Genomic DNA, 18,620 nt, shown 5'->3' on the forward strand with positions numbered 1-18,620 from the left:
CTGTAGTGCTGAGGCAGGCTTTTTATCATCCCTCTCCCAGAAGGAGAATCACACACACACACACACACACACACACACACACACACACAGGGAACTGGACGGGGAACACACACACACACACACACACACACACACCTACTGGACGGGGAACACACACACACAGGGAACACACACCTACTGGACGGGGAACACACACACACAGGGAACACACAGCTACTGGACGGGGAACACACACACACAGGGAACACACAGCTACTGGACGGGGAACACACACACACAGGGAACACACTGCAACATTGTTCAGTATAATTCACGTAAAAACACTATTTGTCTTAATCATTTATTGTGTTTTGTTAAAAACACAAGAAATCAATGGGGGCTTTCAGTGGGTTCCGCCTGACAATCAATCAGAGAGAAATAAAAAATCAAGTGATATGACTGCTATCCTGTTTAGGCGAGAATAGGAAGATTCTATCTGCTAATAAAAAGTTGCTAATCTCTTTGCCATTACCATGTGGAGGATCTAATGAGGGTGCAAAGGCAGCTGTGGCAGCCTGATAGCAGCTCTGTGTTTATCGATGGCCTGGCAGGTGCCTGGGTATTAACCACTGCTGTATCGCTACGTCAACACCCGGGGCGCCATAGCAACCCGCTCCCATTCTTACAACCCCTGGGCTTAACAGCAGAAACTTAATACGCTGCACCCCATTTCACATCTATCGTTACCCCTCTCTCTCTCGCTCTTCTTCTTCTTGTCCATCTATCTCTCGTTTTCTCTCTCTCTGTACTCTCGTTGTTTCTGTGCTGCTCTTTCTATCCTTCCCTTTCCCTCTCTTTCTTTATCTGTTTTTCTCCCTCTCTATCTCTCTTCCTGTCTCCCTGACATTAGAGAGTAAAACACAGGTAACCTTTCAGCAGTGTGTAATTCTGCAAGATCTGATCCTGGTTCGGTTAGCATTGTGACAGTGTGGATCTGGGTGTGGAGGGAGCTGGTGCTTATCTGCAGATAGCAGGAGCCGCCAGAGCCGCAGCAGCACGCAGATCTGCCGATAGCTGCACGCTACGATATAATTGGTCTAAAGAGTACGCGGGGGATTATTTTTAATACTCTAAAAAGTGTGACTGAAAAGTTGCTCTGGGGCTATTGGGCTTGTGATTCGCCATGCGTGTCCTCAGGTAACACATTCAGGTTTTTTTTAAATGCAGAGGAGAATGGGAGAAAAAAAAAGTTAGAGCTGCTTGGAGTTCTTTTCTTCTCCCTGCCTCTGAAGGATGAAAAGCTTCACGCTGTAAAATACGCTTTTCACATTTTTTGCCAATTTTTTTCTTCTTTTTTTTCACCCACCTTTTTTTTCCCGGAGATGCTCATAGGAACTGCATTTTAATCATGTTTGGCTAATAGAGAGGGAAAGAAAAAAACAAAAAGGAGGGGAGAAAAGTGTATTGTCTTGTTCAGCAGTGTGCTACATTGTTTGCCATTTTTTTCTAACACATCAGGTGGATTATTTTCCCCTCTCCCTCCTATTCCCCCCAGATGTCAGCTGCTCAGCCTTGTCTTAACCCCTCTCTCTCCTATTCCCCCCAGATGTCTGCATCTCAGCCTTGTTTTAACCCCTCTCTCTCCTATTCCCCCCAGATGTCTGCTTCTCAGCCTTGTCTTAACCCCTCTCTCTCCTATTCCCCCCAGATGTCTGCATCTCAGCCTTGTTTTAAACCCTCTCTCTCCTATTCCCCCCAGATGTCTGCTTCTCAGCCTTGTTTTAACCCCTCTCTCTCCTATTTCCCCCAGATGTCTGCATCTCAGCCTTGTTTTAACCCCTCTCTCTCCTATTTCCCCCAGATGTCTGCATCTCAGCCTTGTTTTAACCCCTCTCTCTATTATTCCCCCCAGATGTCTGCTTCTCAGCCTTGTTTTAACCCCTCTCTCTCCTATTCCCCCAGATGTCTGCTTCTCAGCCTTGTTTTAACCCCTCTCTCTCCTATTCCCCCAGATGTCTGCTTCTCAGCCTTGTTTTAACCCCCTCTCTCCTATTCCCCCCAGATGTCTGCTTCTCAGCCTTGTTTTAACCCCCTCTCTCTCCTATTCCCCCCAGATGTCTGCTTCTCAGCCTTGTTTTAACCCCCTCTCTCCTATTCCCCCAGATGTCTGCTTCTCAGCCTTGTTTTAACCCCCTCTCTCCTATTCCCCCCAGATGTCTGCTTCTCAGCCTTGTTTTAACCCCTCTCTCTCCTATCCCCACAGATGTCTGCTTCTCAGCCTTGTCTTAACCCCTCTCTCTCCTATTCCCCCCAGATGTCTGCATCTCAGCCTTGTTTTAACCCTTCCTTTATGTCCCTGGTTAAAAAAAAATCTTAATCTATTCTGACCCACAAGGTGCCTAGACCTGGCCCTTCGGAGGACGGGCGACTGCCTGAAAGCCATATCCTTGAGGATATGTTGGCTTCCTGGCACTTTGAGTGGATACGGGTGATGTTGGTAAGTGTGGCCACGCCCCTGGCCTTGCCGGTGTCTCTGTCTGGCTTTTATGGCACATCGTTCGTCTGTCCAGCCGCTCCGCCTGCAAGGCTCTCTGTGTACTGCCTGTCCCTGTCCTCGTCTCACTTACACGCTCGCTCCGTAAAAAACACACACGCACGGTCGTTATCCCCCACCCCGCCCCAACCCAATCCCCTTCAGGGGGTGGCGGGGGGGTGAGGTGGTCCAGCATGGAAAGGTGCCCCCTCTTATATGACTGCAGGAATGTAGGATCCCTCCCAGTAAGGAAAGAGAGACTGAAAGAGACAATGACACTGGTACAACCATAGCATGCACTGCATCCTCTGTGACAGGGGAGTTAGCTCTTTGAACCACATAATGGGCCAGATCATCATGCATCGATCATTGTTTCATGTAAGTCCCATGGACCTTTTCTGTTCTCCATATGATAAATCTCCACTGTGTTAAAGTGGAACTGACAGCATTTTAGCAACATGAAATCTTCTTAAAATCTGTTCATATACACCCCCAGGAAGAATATGACACTTTTTAAAACATTTTCTGTCAAGCGAGCACTTAGATATGGTCATTTTCACATTTTCATAAATTCTTAGAACGTTTGGAAATTACATATACTAAGGCATTTGTGAAAATTCTACAGCAATAAAGAGTGGGAAAGCGGCGACGGGTTTGGACAATTAATAGACAATGCAGTAAATAAAACCAGAACCGGAGTCTATCCAGACCGGTGCGCTACAGCCAACCAGAGCTACAGTAGGCCTTTATGCCAACAAGTCATTTGCCACACGGGCCTGCCATCATTCACTTTGAACTGGAACACCTCTAACCAGTTTACTCGCCCTTTGCAGAGCTGGTTAGCTAAGCTGTTTAGCTACATGTTATCAAGAGCGTTTGTGACTAACTATAACTTTTTTTTTGCCTACGTTTACTGACACAGGTCATATTCAGCCGGTGTTGCTCCTTCTTAAATTCATCAGTTATTCTACACTCTGGCACGCTCAGACGAGAGTGCTCTAAACTCTGAATAGATAGCCAGAGTGAATTTGCGAACCAAGAGATATGCTAACAAGATAAAAGTCGTTCAAGTTCTTGCTAGTGAACCAAATGACACCTGCATCTCTTGCTGTGTGTAGCCACCGAAAACAACAATATGAGGGGACTCACCCAGTCCTCCAATTTATTTATTTTAATTTTATTTAACCTTTATTTAACTAGGCAAGTCAGTTAAGAACAAATTCTTATTTACAATTACGGCCTAGGAACAGTGGGTTAACTGCCTTGTCCAGGGGCAGAACGACATTTTTTTTACCTTGTCAGCTCGGGGATTCGATTTAGCAACCTTTTGGTTACTGGCCCAACGCTGTAACCACTAGGCTACCTGCCGCCCCAAGACATTCCCAGCCTTAGTTACATTTGTCCGTTTTTGTCCAAAATATTGAGTCATTGAATCTGAAATAGTGCGTCCCGAATGGAGGCAGCAAACAATGTACCAGATCAGCTGTGATTTATAACCTTATAGCATTGTTTTTTGGACTCCCAAGAAATGTATTGGTGAATTATATTAATCATGCATTGAACTACATCCATAATTTCTGCCAACAATGCCTTAGTGTACGTCATGGAACGTTGAGTCAAATAGAACCTATTTTTAAAACCTCTTATAAAGTTGGTTTTGTAGCATAAACTGGAAATGTGATGTTTATGATTGATATTATGATTGTCTGTTTGTTTCATATCTGCAAAGTAGTTATAACGCTGTCAGTCCCACTTTAAGTTAGGTGACCATTGACAGATCACAGGAGCTTATAGCACCTCAAGTCCTCTATCTAATCATTACATCACTTGGGATGCTTTGCTAGATGTATGGGTGAGCTCTTGGAGTGTGTTTGTGTGTGTGTGCGTGTGTGTTCACACTTGTGTATGCCTACTTGCTTAGAGCTCTAGAGGTCAATTAAGTCATATCAGGGGGCTGTGATTCTGCACCGTTGCTAACCCAAGAGGGCCCTGTCCTCTGTCCTCAGGAGCCACAGCTACCTACCCGCTTTCTACCACAGCCTGCTAGTTTACTTCAATACCCTTTAATTAGCTACACATTCACACCAGATGATCCAGACGTCTTGACTTGTAGGTCCAAAGATGTACAGAATATCGAACAGAACTGCAACCAGCACCCTGCAGCCTTGGTAACGCAGGTGTACTAGTAAAACCAGCGACAGTATAGGTTGTAATCAATAAAATGTCACAATAAGGTGCAGAGAGTTCGATTGGCCTGCTGGGAGGCAAGGAGTCCTCCAGTTCCGCTAAAAGCATTGGGTACTGGTTTCAAGTGATTGTTATAAATGTTAACTATTTGGCTGTAATATCATCACCTCTTGAAGAGCATACTCACAACTACACATTTAGCTCTATCATCAGAGTTATACAGCAAGTCACTGCATGCTTTATGATCAGCACCATGGCAAATGGATTAGCACCATGGCAAATGGATATGCTACCCATATGTACTGTGTCTGAAATGACATGATCAATTGATGTTTACTGATCATAAAGCATGCAGTTACTTGCTGTATAACTCTGATGAAAGAGCTAAATGTGGAATAATCGGAAATGTGTAGTTCTGAGTATGCTCTTCAAGAGTTGATGATATTATAACCAAATAATTTATAAAATGTATTTAACAATCCCTTGAAAACAGCACGTAGTTGTCAATGGTTTTAGCCCCCCAGCAGCCAAATTCGAACGCTCTGCCCTCTGATTGGCTGGAATCTGGAGCACATCACATGACAGCTGCTGCGCCTGTGTCTCAAAGTCAAACATGGGAAGAGGCAGTTGCTCCTTTTCTTTTAACAAGATTCATACGTGTTATGAGCGTTGAGGATGCATATTTTATTCTCCGTTTGAAGGCACAATCCCATCACTTTATGGTGATGTGCCTTTTTTCTTAAACAGTGTTTCAAAATACGTAAATGTTCCAATTGTCCCAATCTCTTGTTTTATCTCTGTACATACGTAATGACATTGCAGGTGTTATGAAGACAGAATGAATTGGCCTTGATTTTGTAAAGCAAGTTGATGAATCAGAGCAAATTAACTATCAGCACGACTTACTCTGTCATATTACATTGATATTGCACCATAGTGCATAATACATTTTTTTTTGTTATGTGTCAATTTGTGATAGGAAAAATGTCTCCCACTGTTTGAAGGCCAGACATGTTCCCTCCGTTAAGGGATGAATGGGGTAGGTTTAATTGAAAACATAGCATCAACCTGTGGCTTGCCTCGATCAGGATTGAGAAACACATATGGTCTTTGTGCTATTGGACTTATTGTGCATACAGTATATTTTACTCTACATGCCTAATACCTCCCTGAAGTGCCTGTTCCTTTAACCTGGGTTCTCAGAGAACAAAGGAGGGCTGAGAGTAGTGTAGTGCTGGGGATGTTGTGAATGTGACGGCCTTGTTTTTGGAAGAGGGCAGCGGCTAAACCAGGCCAACAAAGGAGAAGAGTAACGGTGTCCCATTCATCAAAAACTGCCACCCGGGAACCTGGAGAGAACAGGGAAGGAGAGCAAGGGGATGGGGGGCAGGGGTGGGGGCAGGCGGGGGGAACGTGGCAGGGTGAGGGGGTTGGATGGTGGAGAGGGGTGGAGGCGGGTCCAGGGCCACTGTGCCGACCTTGAGTCTTCTGATGGAAAGGCTGGTTGGCTGAGGTGGGACGCCCCAGTGGGAGATGGGAAAGGTGATCATGGCAGCACTACTCTGGCCCCATTAGAAGAGCACACAGACACGTAAAGACACAAACACACGCACACACACACACACACACATAAACACACAAACACAAACACACACACCAGGCCTTTTAGGATGGAGCCATGGGATGTAGAGGTCAACCTGAAAATCAACCTCCTCCACCTCCTTCAACATACTCCCCTTTATGTACTTATGTGTATATTTATCCTCAGTCGTCACAGCGACCCTCGCCATGGGAACGGGCTGGGTGAAAAGCCTCATTTAGAATGAGAGACCGTGGCATATGCACGGTCCACCTTCAACTGCCACAGTTTACTGGAGTTTGACTTTGGCTCTGTCGAAGCAACCCCCCCTCCCTTGTTAAGGAACTGTGAGCTCCTGTATGCCTTCCAGGGCTCTTTGTGTCTGCGAGTGAGCGCTGCTTGATTAGGGGGGAGAACGTGCCGTGCATCTCGGGGACCGGTTAAACAGATATTTATGTGGTTATGAAAAGAGAGGGAGGGGGAAAAAGAGATATTCACCCAAGGATTACATGTGAAATAAATAATGTATTAAAATTGCGGCTTCAAAACGAACCATCTGGCTTCTTTCATGTCGTGCTGGCAAGGTGCCAGCAGCACAGAGATATCTGTAGCTGGTCGGAGGGAGAGGAGGTTAGTATTGTCTGCTAATAGGACATGCCCTCTATGGCGGCCGCTGGTACAGTGTGGTCAAGGTCTGGCCATGAGGATAGATCACTGACCTTCATGGGTTAAAGGTGACTGAATGGTTATCAGACATAGAACTCGCTTGGTGCCACAAGCCAACAGGTTTGATCCTGCAGTTTGCCCCTTCTGGTTGGTTTGAGAACTTCGTCTATAACGGTCTGAAAGAGACTGTACTGTACTGCTGTATTTACCTGTTTGTCTCATGGGCATTGTCGGTAGAATCACTGGGGAAGCCAAGCCAGAACAAAAGCCACATTACAACCTATGTGTTGTGATAATTGCTTTGTTTGCTCTATAACCTGTTAGTTCATATGCCGTGATATATAGGCCGAAGGCAGAGACAATAAGAAGACACAGTGGCAGAATAAATTCAACCACACCATCACAAAAACAAAGAGAAACCTTTGTACGGTGAAGTCTACAAAGCATATTGCATGTAACAAACCGTTACTTGACCTACGGCATGGTCAAGAAAGTACATTTTTCTGACATTTTTGGAATACTAAACAACTGTTGATTTAGAACCACAGAGAGTTACTGCAAGTCGCAAAGAAAACAGGAGCTGCCTCCACTATTCCAGCACCATTTCAACTTCAACATTTCAACATCATCAAATCACCTCTGCTTGGTCTTATACATTGACAACTAAAAGATAGCAAAAATGATTTAGTCCAATCAACGTAAGCTAAATATGATGTGGCTGTCCATGGTTCTGATTTGTGTGTGTCTATGTGCGTGCGTTCGTGCAAGTAGAAAGAATATGTTGACTCATCCTACTTGTAGTGAAACGCCAATGCCATCCTCCTCTCTTTCATCTTCACGAAACAGTCCATGACTGTCAAACAGAACACGCTTTTAGTTTTTGTTGTCCTAGGCTACCTGGCTAAAATGCTTGCTCGCTATCCTAACTTCCTTTCATGGGCAACGTTAGCTAGTTAACATTAGCATTCTACCTTCTAGCTACATATTGAACTTCCATCCTCTCAGTCCAGGGGCACAATGTACAGTATTTTATGGTTGGATCAGAATCGGCGTTATAATCATTGGCCAGTATGGAGAATTAAGTAAAACCACAAATCCAAATCCCTATCTCTATCCATGACTAATTTAGGAAAGGGGCAATTTTAGCTAGATGGCTAGCTAGTCACCTGAGGACAACACAACAATTCAAGTTGTTTCTCTCAATTATGTATTTCTCTATGATAGGAGTGAAGCCAAATCCAAACTGTCTTCTCTTGACACTTTTTTGGGGGTGCGTCAGGACCATTCACAGTTGAGTTTAGCTCAACGCTGATTGGCTATTATTTTATACTTTTTTTTATCAAGGTAGGCCAAAGAACAAGGTAAAAATATGTTGTTCTGCCTTTGAGCAAGGCAGTTAACCCACTGTTCCCCGGGAGGGGAGACGTGGATGTCAATTAAGGCTGCCCCTCGTACCTCTCTAATTCAGAGGGGTTGGGTTAAATGCGGAAGACACATTTCACTTGAATACATTCAGTTGGACAACTGACTAGGTATCCCCCTTTCCCTTTCTCAAATGCTCACTGGCTTCCCTTGCATTCAATGTTACGGGTGGCAAAAATGTCATACTCTTTGTGACCAGACCTTTTTTTAGATAGATAGTCTAAACATACAGAGACAGAGGGGCGCTGTTTCGCTTGCTAGAAAACTTTCTCTGGTAAGATAAAGTACATTCAGCCTCTTGCGAATTGAAGGAACATTAGGACAACCCAGAGAGACGAAAGATAAATGATTTAACATCCATGAATACACGTCACTGCTGTAGGGTCCTGTTTTTCAGATAATTTTTATAAACTAGATAAATAAAGTAGGTGTCATTTCTAGGCTGTTTGTGGAAACTGTCTTGGGGGTAATAATCGTGTCCTGCAGATGAGCTGTTCAACTTCAAGCTTCTTTTTCTTCCCTTCTAGTGAGGAACTTTGATGAACAGTGCCGGTGGCTTAGAACTGGATTAGTTCTCATTGTTCATATCAGTTTTATGAAATTCAGAAGGTTTGTTCTTTTATTCTGATGTAAGAGCTGCCTTTTTTACTGAGCACACTCCCATGTAGATCTGTAGAGCTTTACTCGTAAACCATTCAGCATTACGTGATGATGGAAGTTACGCGGTGACTTAAAAAAATATCACAATTAACACATAGGAGAGGGTCAAACACATTGTTTAGTCTACTCATGATGTGTTGATGTGTCGGTGTTGTTCTGCCGTTGTTAATTCGGAGTCGGGTTGTTAATGGTGTCGCCTTGAAGAGGGAGATTCTAGGATGTCTACTGTTTTCAAATGCCCTCTGGGAGCCTTATCCTAGAATCCTGTCACGTTTGACATTTACATTTTATTGTGCGCCACAAAAAAACAGGTGCAATTATAGCACAGCAGCGAGCAGTCGCCAGTGTTGCAGGCTCATCCTGACTTCTGTGGAATACAGTCAAAAATATTTGTTACATTTTTCTGATGTGCCTGTTAGGGCAGAATAATGTCATGTGAGATTACACAGTCTGACAGATTTACCATGCCATCTTTATAGATGTAGTTGAGATTGTGTCCAATGGTGACCTCCCTCCTTCTCATGGCCTAAGGTCAGTTAAGAACCAACTGTCTCTATAGAGTTCAAAATGCCTCATCCGCTAGCGTACCGTACACTACTTCCTCTCATACAAAAAATGGTAGAATTGATGAGAAATATAATGAGACATACCCTATGCACATCTCTCGTTTTAATATTTAAGCATGTTTAAATTAATTTTCAGGAATCTCATTGTCCTCCGATTCACAAAGCAGTATGCAGTTAACCTAACTTGGCTGTGTGTATATAAGACTGTCTCTGGTGTCACTGTAGGTTGTATTTCCTTAACAAACTGCTACCAATCTCACAACATGCTGACAAGCGTCGCCTCCATGTTTCCCCCCTGGTGTGCCCCCCATAGAGATCCACATACATAGATAAAGGTTGGTTCAGCAGTAGGCTGATCAACACATACACACACACACACACACACACAGATATGCAGGCATACACACTCAAACACATGCATGTGCACACAAACATGTTCACACACACACGTTCATGTATTCATATTTGCACTCACAGTGATAGTGCAAATAAATACACAGTGCCTTCAAAAAGCATTCACACCCCTTGACTTTTTCTACATTTTGTTGTTACAAAGTGGGATTAAACTACACAAAATAATCTGTCAAAGTGGAAGAAAAATTCTAGCATTTATTTTAAAAAAAGTTGTGAAACATAAAACACTCATATCTTGATTAGATAAGTATCAACACCCTGAGTCAATACATGTCAGAATCACCTTTGGCAGTGATTACAGCAGTGAGTCTTTCTGGGTAAGCCTCCAAGAGCTTTCCACACCTGCAGTGTGAAAATTTGTCCATTATTCTTTCAGAAATTCTGTCAAATTGGTTGTTGATCATTGCTAGACAACCATTTTCAGGTCTTGCCATAGATTTTCAAGCAGATTTAAGTCAAAACTGTAACTTGGCCACTCAGGAACATTCACTTTCTTCCTGGTAAGCAACTCCAGTGTAAATTTGGCCTTGTGTTTTAGATGATTGTCCTGCGGAAAGGTGAATTCATCTCCCAGTGTCTGGTGGAAAGCAGACTGTAACAGGTATTCCTTTAGGAGTTTTCCTGTGCTTAGCTCCATTACGTATTTATTTTATCCTGAAAAACTCCCCAGTCCTTAACGATTACAAGCGTACCCATAACACGATGAAGCCACCACAGCTTGAAAATATGGTGAGTGGTTGTCACGTCCTGGCCAGTATAAGGGTTTATTGTCATTTTAGTTTGGTCAGGACGTGGCAGAGGGTATTTGTTTTATGTGGTTCAGGGTGGTGTTTTTGTAGTAAGGGCATTTGATTTAGTATTCCGGGGTTTTTGGGCACTGTTTGAGATTCACGTATTTCTATGTTGATCTAGTTAGTTGTATGTCTATGTTTGGTTAATTGGGGTGGACTTCCAATTGAAGGCAGCTGTGTGGTGTTGCCTTTGATTGGAAGTCCTATATTAGTTGGGTGTGTTTGTCTGTTTAATTGTGGGAGATTGTTCTGAGTTTAGCCTTGCCAGACTGTTTTGTTGTTCGTGAGTTCGTTTCGGTGTTCATTTAGTTTGTAAATAAATACACATGATGAGCATACACATACCTGCTGCGTTTTGGTCCTCCATTACCGACGACAACCGTGACAGAATCTCCCACCAAACCAGGACCAAGCAGCAGAGGAACGAGGAGGAAGGATGGACATGGGCCGAGTTAAGGAGGAGCGTTTCCAGGGCGATGGAAGAGTTTAGGAAATTTGAGAGGCAGCCCCAATAATTTTTTTGGGGGGGGCACAAGGGCAGTTTTGCGGGGCAAGAATGGAGCCCCAGGCCAGCTCCCCGCACTAGCCTGGAGGTACGTGTTCCCAGTCTGGTACGTCCAGTACCAGCACCACGCACCAGGCTTCAAGTGCGTCATCCCAGTCAACAGTCGCCAGAGCTGCCCGCCAGTCAACAGTCGCCAGAGCTGCCCGCCAGTCAACAGTCGCCAGAGCTGCCCGCCAGTCAACAGTCGCCAGAGCTGCCCGCCAGTCAACAGTCGCCAGAGCTGCCCGCCAGTCAGGAGTCGCCAGAGCTGCCCGCCAGTCAGGAGTCGCCAGAGCTGCCCGCCAGTCAGGTGTCGCCAGAGCTACCCGCCAGTCAGGAGTTGCCAGAGCGGCCCGACTGCCAGGAGACGCCAGAGCGGCCCGACTGCCAGGAGACGCCAGAGGGCCCGAGCTGCCAGGAGACGCCAGACTGCCCAGACTGCCCCGAGCTGCCAGAGTGGCCCGACTGCCTGGAACGGCCAGAACCGGAGCCACCTCCAGATATAGGTGGGTTGGGGAGGGGGGGTGTAGCACAGTGCCGTCGTTGACGGCAGCCACCCTCCCTTCTCTCCCTTTAGTAGGGGGGAATTTTTGTTTTGTTGTTTGGGGTTGTTGTTTTTTGTTGTTTTTCTTAAGGTGCTTCCGGGGTTAGCACCTTTAAAGGGGGGGTACTGTCACGTCCTGGCCAGTATAAGGGTTTATTGTCATTTTAGTTTGGTCAGGACGTGGCAGAGGGTATTTGTTTTATGTGGTTCAGGGTGGTGTTTTTGTAGTAAGGGCATTTGATTTAGTATTCCGGGGGTTTTGGGCACTGTTTGAGATTCACGTATTTCTATGTTGATCTAGTTAGTTGTATGTCTATGTTTGGTTAATTGGGGTGGACTTCCAATTGAAGGCAGCTGTGTGGTGTTGCCCTTGATTGGAAGTCCTATATTAGTTGGGTGTGTTTGTCTGTTTAATTGTGGGAGATTGTTCTGAGTTTAGCCTTGTGCCTTGCCAGACTGTTTTGTTGTTCGTGAGTTCGTTTTGTTTTGGTGTTCATTTAGTTTGTAAATAAATACACACGATGAGCATATACATACCTGCTGCGTTTTGGTCCTCCATTACCGACGACAACCGTGACAGTGGTACTCGGTAATGTGTTGTATTAGATTTGCCCCGAACATAACACTTTGTATTCAGGACAGAAAGTAAATTTCTTTGCCACGTTTTTTGCAGTATTAGTTTAGGATGCACGTTTTGGAATATTTGTATTCTGTACAAAGCTTCCTTTTTTTCATTTAGGTTAGTATGGTGGAGTAAATACAATGTTGTTGATCTATCCTCAGTTTTCTCCTATCACAGCCATTAAACTTTACATTTTTGAAAGTCACCATTGGCTTCATCATGACATCCCTGGGCGGTTTCCTTCCTCTCCGGCAACTGAGTTAGGATGGACTCCTGTACCTTTGTAGTGACTGGGTGTATTGATACACCATCCAAAGTGTAATTAATAAGTACATCATGCTCAAAGGGATATTCAATGTCTGTTTTCTACCAATCGGTCTCCTTCTCTGTGATACATTGAAAAACCTCCCTTACTCTTTGTATGTGTGGGGTACAGAGATGAGGCAGTCATTCAAAAATATTGTTAAACACTATTATTGCACATAGAGTGACTTCTTATGTGACATGTTAAGCACTTTTTTTGACTCAAGACATTTCAGCTTTTCCATTTTTATTAATTTGTAAAAATGTCAAAAAAACCTAATTCCACTTTGACATTATGTTGTTTTATGTAAGCCAGTGACAACAATTCTCAGTTTAATCCATTTAAAATTTGGGCTGCAACACAACAAAATATGGAAAAAGTCAAAGGGTGTGAATCCTTTCTGAAGACACCGTAAATAAACATAGATAAAAAAAACATACACCAGCAGCAAAAGCAACCCTCTAAATCTTGCGGATATAAAAGACCAGCAACTTGATAGACGGCAGAACGTTTCTCCCTCACACTGAAACACTGGGCTTTCATGTTCAGCACTACCAGCGGGGCTCAATGCAATTTGTCTCAGATGTAAAATAGAGCGTTCCTTCATCTTGAACTCTATCAGATCCCGCTGATGAGTGGCTCTGTGCCATATGATTTAGATTGAACTAAATTATCTGTTGGAGAGGGCAACACATGCGCACACACACACACACACACACACACACACACACACACACACACACACACACACACACACACACACAGGCTTCCAGGTGTCCTGATGTTTATCCAGCTGCTAACTGAACTGGAATATACCGAGCTGCTGCTCAAGCCTGTGCTGTAGGGGCTCCGTTTGATGACATCATCATGTCTCTGTCCATGAGGAGAGGTTGGTAGCACTTTGGTGATCTAATGATCCCTTGGAATGTGCATTATCTGGGTTAGAAGTTGCCCTTAGGCATAGGTTTAGGATCAGCTTACTCTCCCTAAATCCTAACCTTAACAACTAAGGGGGAAAGTGCAAAACTGACCATAGACCAGCATGAATGGGAATCTTCATCCCATTTTAACACATTGGTACAGTTGTCTGTCACCCTCTAGGTGGCAACTCGTCTGAATAGAGTGCATGTGTGTAAGTCACCACCACACATCCCCATGCTGGACTTACAGTTATAATAGCAGAGTCCAGATCAACCGAACACAGAACAGAAGGGTGGCAGGTAGCCTAGTGGTTAAGAGCTTTGGGCCAGTAAGCGAAAGGTTGCTGTTTTGAATCCCTGACCTGAGTAGGTGAAAAATATGTTGATGTGCTCTTGAGCAAGGCACTTAACCCTAATTGCTTCTGTATTTCACTCTGGATAAGAGTGCCTGCTAAATGACTAAAATGTAAACAGAATCCTCAAAGGCTTGTTTTTATATGTACTCCCTCTACACCACTATAAGGACTATAGGGTGACGAAGGCTGTTTGACAGACGTTGGAGCAGAGTGATTCCAGTACCAGACAGAAAGACAGGCCCACTGTTCCTATAGTAAAGACCCAGCTCCACAGAGGGGCAACCAATAGGAATGAGAAACCATACACACCTAACCTTATGGGTCTATGCACAGACAGACAGACAGACAGACAGACAGACCACTGACTCCAAGTCCGTGACTAGTTCAAAGACAGTGGTGGACCATTGACTCCAAGTCAGTGACTAGTTCAAAGACAGTGGTGGTGGCGAGAGACTCAGGGGAGTTGATAGTCGTCTGCATTTTGTTTATGTGCAAGAATTTTCTGTGACATAATTAGACGACACTTTATAATAAATGCACCAACACAGACAGACACTCCAGTGGCCCTTGTCACCACCCTCCCTCCACACACACATTCATTATGAATACAGCTCTAATGATGGAAAACATTTTTAGAAGTTGTTGGTCACAAAGGCAAAGACCTTGAAGCAAACAAGCAAGCCAAACTTTCACATACCGTATTGGTTTGCTGCAAATTAGATTAGTATGGGACACACATAGTTGATTTGGGTGTTGTTTGGTTACCATTGGGTCTAGTATTGCCATCTTAAAAGTTTCTCTCTCTCTCTCTCTCTCTCTCTCTCTGTCTCTCTCTCTGTCTCTCTCTACTTGGGATTTCCTTTGAAGTCATTGTATGGCCTTTTACCCACTCCACAACTGCTAATTAAAGTTAGCAATTGCATAGCCTCATCAATGCATGTAATTAGGACATAGGCCACCAATTCTAATGACTTTTTGAACTTCAGCATGTACGATTTAGCAGACGCTATACGTTTTTCTGGAGCTGTATCATTTACATACAAACATGAAAGAAGGTTTCAAAATGTGAAGGGTGCAAACACTGAACGTCAAAGTCAAATCCGTATCTAAGAAACAGACATGAGTCTGCGTTGTCTCCTTTTTTACACCCACTTTTGAAGACAAGCAACTTTTGACCTTGACAGTGATCTGTGATTGGTGCTGTCATCCCAGACAGGGTACTGCATAGCAACACCCTCCTCAATGATGAAATTATAGTGTATGACAAGGTCATGATGCAACAAAACTATATATGGAGGATTGGAAATGATGCAGACAATTACATTATAGAAGCCACAATCTGTCTGTAATATTAAAGCTGATCTACCCCCTTAAAAAATTGCGATGGATGTCAAGGTTACGAAAAGAATGGGCAAGGCAAAGAAAAGAAAAGCAGGGTAAAGTTAGCATAATGTAACAAAGGGTATTGTAAGGTATTTGTAAGGTGTTTTTTTACTGGACCACAGTAAGAGCCAGCTGTTTTTATCACGATTATCTAAGGTCATGTGGTGTGCTAGTTGATTCCATCCCAGTCTAAGAGCAGGTTGCTTTAGTATCTGGGTGCTGGAGAGTGCTGGGGAGTGCTGGGTAGTGCTGAGGCGTGCTGGGGAGCAGCAAAACAAGCCTCTCCCTGGCTCCGTGTTTTTGTTACTCCTCTCAGCCCTACATTTGAAGGGAGGAAATTGGAGTCAGTCCATGGTTTGAGAGGGGCATGTGGCAATGGTTTATACTCTGATGACCTCTAACCCTTACACTCCGCCACCGCTCACTCTCTCACACCGCTCCCCTGTCCCGCAAACACTCTCCCGGAGCGCCGAGAACACTCCCCAGGCCCAGAACACAAAGCCCCACCAAACCCCACCAAGCCCAACCCAACACAACCCAACAGAGTGGACCCTGGACATTGGGCTTTGTTGGAACCAATAATACAAAACAGATGGGGAAGAAAGGAGGCTTGTAAAAATATTTAAAAGAAAATAACCCTGTCTAATTATATCTACGTGTCCTGTGTGGTTTTTCAGGGAGGCCTTGTGGTTTCCCTGGCTGCATCGGGGTTCATTTATCAAATACCTGATCCTGCAGGAAGAGCAGGAAGAGGAGTATAGGGGGTGCGATGGGGGTCTCTGGGGGACAGTTTGGGGTTGGGGCCTCAAACAGTTGAGTGTCTTTTCCTGGTCCACTAATTCTCTTCAATGATGAATTATCCCCTTGTTATTTCTGTGATGTGACTGTTCTCTTTCAGTATTGAACTCCATGAGCACAGCATGGACCTGTAGAATTATCACACACAGGTGGGCATCCATAACTGTCCATTCTGCCATGAAGTGGAAAGTGGTTTTGAAGAGAAGTAGTAGTTTTGAGTAAACCTGGTTGATAATCAGCATTGAATGATATACTATAAGACAACCCCTGTGGAAATATTCTGTTCATTTTCACCATAGATGTGCATCCCTCCTTTTCTAAGGCCTTTCCCTTGCCTCCTCTCTCAGCTCCCTCAGCTATTACATGATTTGGGGAATCTGGTGTTTCCTGACAGTAGATGACGGTCTTTACAAACTACAGGTGGACTCCATGACAGGTCACAGGTCACTGTAGTGGTGAAATGCTGGAGCAGTGCTATGCTTTTTTCCTATCTTTGTCTGTTGTAGAGACAGAGACAGAGAGTCCTGGTTTGCGACCCCACTCCTCCAGTCATGTCCACACCACCACCACCACAAAAGTCTGCATCTTTCTCTGTCCTTACTCACCCACTCATTCAGTCAGTCACCACATCCTGTCCAACTCCGTTCTGTCAGTCAGTCAGTCACCACATCCTGTCCCACTCTGTTCTGTCTGTCAGTCACCACATCCTGTCCCACTCCAGTCTGTCAGTCAGTCAGTCACCACATCCTGTCCCACTCTGGTCTGTCAGTCAGTCACCACATCCTGTCCCACTCCGGTCTGTCAGTCAGTCACCACATCCTGTCCCACTCTGGTCTGTCAGTCAGTCACCACATCCTGTCCCACTCCGGTCAGTCAGTCAGTCACCACATCCTGTCCCACTCCAGTCTGTCAGTCAGTCAGTCACCACATCCTGTCCCACTCCGGTCTGTCAGTCAGTCACCACATCCTGTCCCACTCCGGTCTGTCAGTCAGTCACCACATCCTGTCCCACTCCGGTCTGTCAGTTAGTCACCACATCCTTCCCCACTCCAGTCTGTCAGTCAGTCACCACATCCTTTCCCACTCGTCTATCAGTCAGTCCTACAGCAGCTCATTTACTGTTGCATGATTTCCTCTTTTGTACTTTGTGTCTAATAGTAGAGGCTTTTAGATTGACCTGCCGCATCACTCTCTATTCTTATGGCCTGCTAATGTTCTCAACCATCAAAAGTTGAAAAGGAGGAGCTCGTCATGGTGCTGACGATGATAATGATGTCACTTCAGGTGACATCATAGTGTGCTGCCAACAACAAAGCGAGCCTGTCTTGGCAGTCGAAACATTCAATCATCCATTTGGCATTCAGCTAAATTCACCCTAATCACATATTCCCATTTCCCTGTGTGCTCTGTGTAAGAGGGAAAACATCCTGATTTGTTCTGCAGACTTTTAAATGTCTATTAAAGCTTGGAGAGTAGTCAGTCAACGGAAGGAGGATATCTCGTGATTTGGCTCCCCTTTTCAAGTCTTTGAAGCTCTTTAAATGTTTTCTTTGTTGAAAGATGCATGTGCCCAGCACCTTTCTCTCTGTCTCTCCTTCTCTTTCTCTCTCACACACACTTCCTCCTCTCTCTCTCACTTTCTCCTCTCTCTCTCACTTTCTCCTCTCTCTCTCTCTCTCTCTCTCTCTCTCTCTCTCACTTTCTCCTCTCTCTTTCTCCCTCTTTCTTTCTCTCTCTAACTGTCCTCCAGGACCCGGAGAGAAAGGGCTTCATCAACAAGCTGTATGCCATCCAGGATGTGTGCATCAGTGTGCAAAATGCCCTGGATGAAGTGGCATCCTATGGCGAAAGGATAAAGAAGTGAGTCGTAAGCTTCCTCCTCGGCGCCTGGCCCGCCTCTCCAATGCTTCCTGGCACCAGTGCCCTCACCACCCATCCTGTCCCTGTCACATCTTATTCAACCCTGTCGAGCTGGCTGGAAAACAGACTCACACACCACGCACACACATACATACAGTACCAGTCAAAAGTTTGGACACTCATTCAAGGATTTTTCTTTATTTGTACTATTTTCTACATTGTAGAATAATACTGAAGACATCAAAACCATGAAATAACACATATGGAATCATGTAGTAACCAAAAAAGTGTTAAACAAATCAAGGCAAAGTAGCCACCCTTTGCCTTGATGACAGCTTTGCACACTCTTGGCATTCTCTCAACCAGCTTCATGAGGTATTCACCTGGAACGCATTTTCATTAACAGGTGTGCCTTGTTAAAAGTTCATTTGTGGATTTTCTTTCCTTCTAGTGGTATACAGAAGACAGCCCTATTTAGACCCGTGTGGCTCA

At 44.6% G+C, this 18,620-nt stretch overlaps 1 protein-coding gene across 1 annotated transcript in view; it reads left to right on the top strand.

Moving 5' to 3' along the window:
* LOC106585748 (multiple C2 and transmembrane domain-containing protein 1) overlaps window positions 1–18,620 on the top strand; it is a 146,414-nt gene that overhangs the window by 116,347 nt on the left and 11,447 nt on the right. Inside the window, exon 16 of the mRNA XM_045707019.1 lies at window positions 18,019–18,128. Coding sequence (XP_045562975.1) covers window positions 18,019–18,128 — 110 coding nt within the window. The remainder of the gene's footprint in view (window positions 1–18,018; window positions 18,129–18,620) is intronic.

The sequence above is a fragment of the Salmo salar genome, chromosome ssa24 (assembly GCF_905237065.1).
Source record: "Salmo salar chromosome ssa24, Ssal_v3.1, whole genome shotgun sequence".
Taxonomy (NCBI): Eukaryota; Metazoa; Chordata; class Actinopteri; order Salmoniformes; family Salmonidae; genus Salmo; species Salmo salar.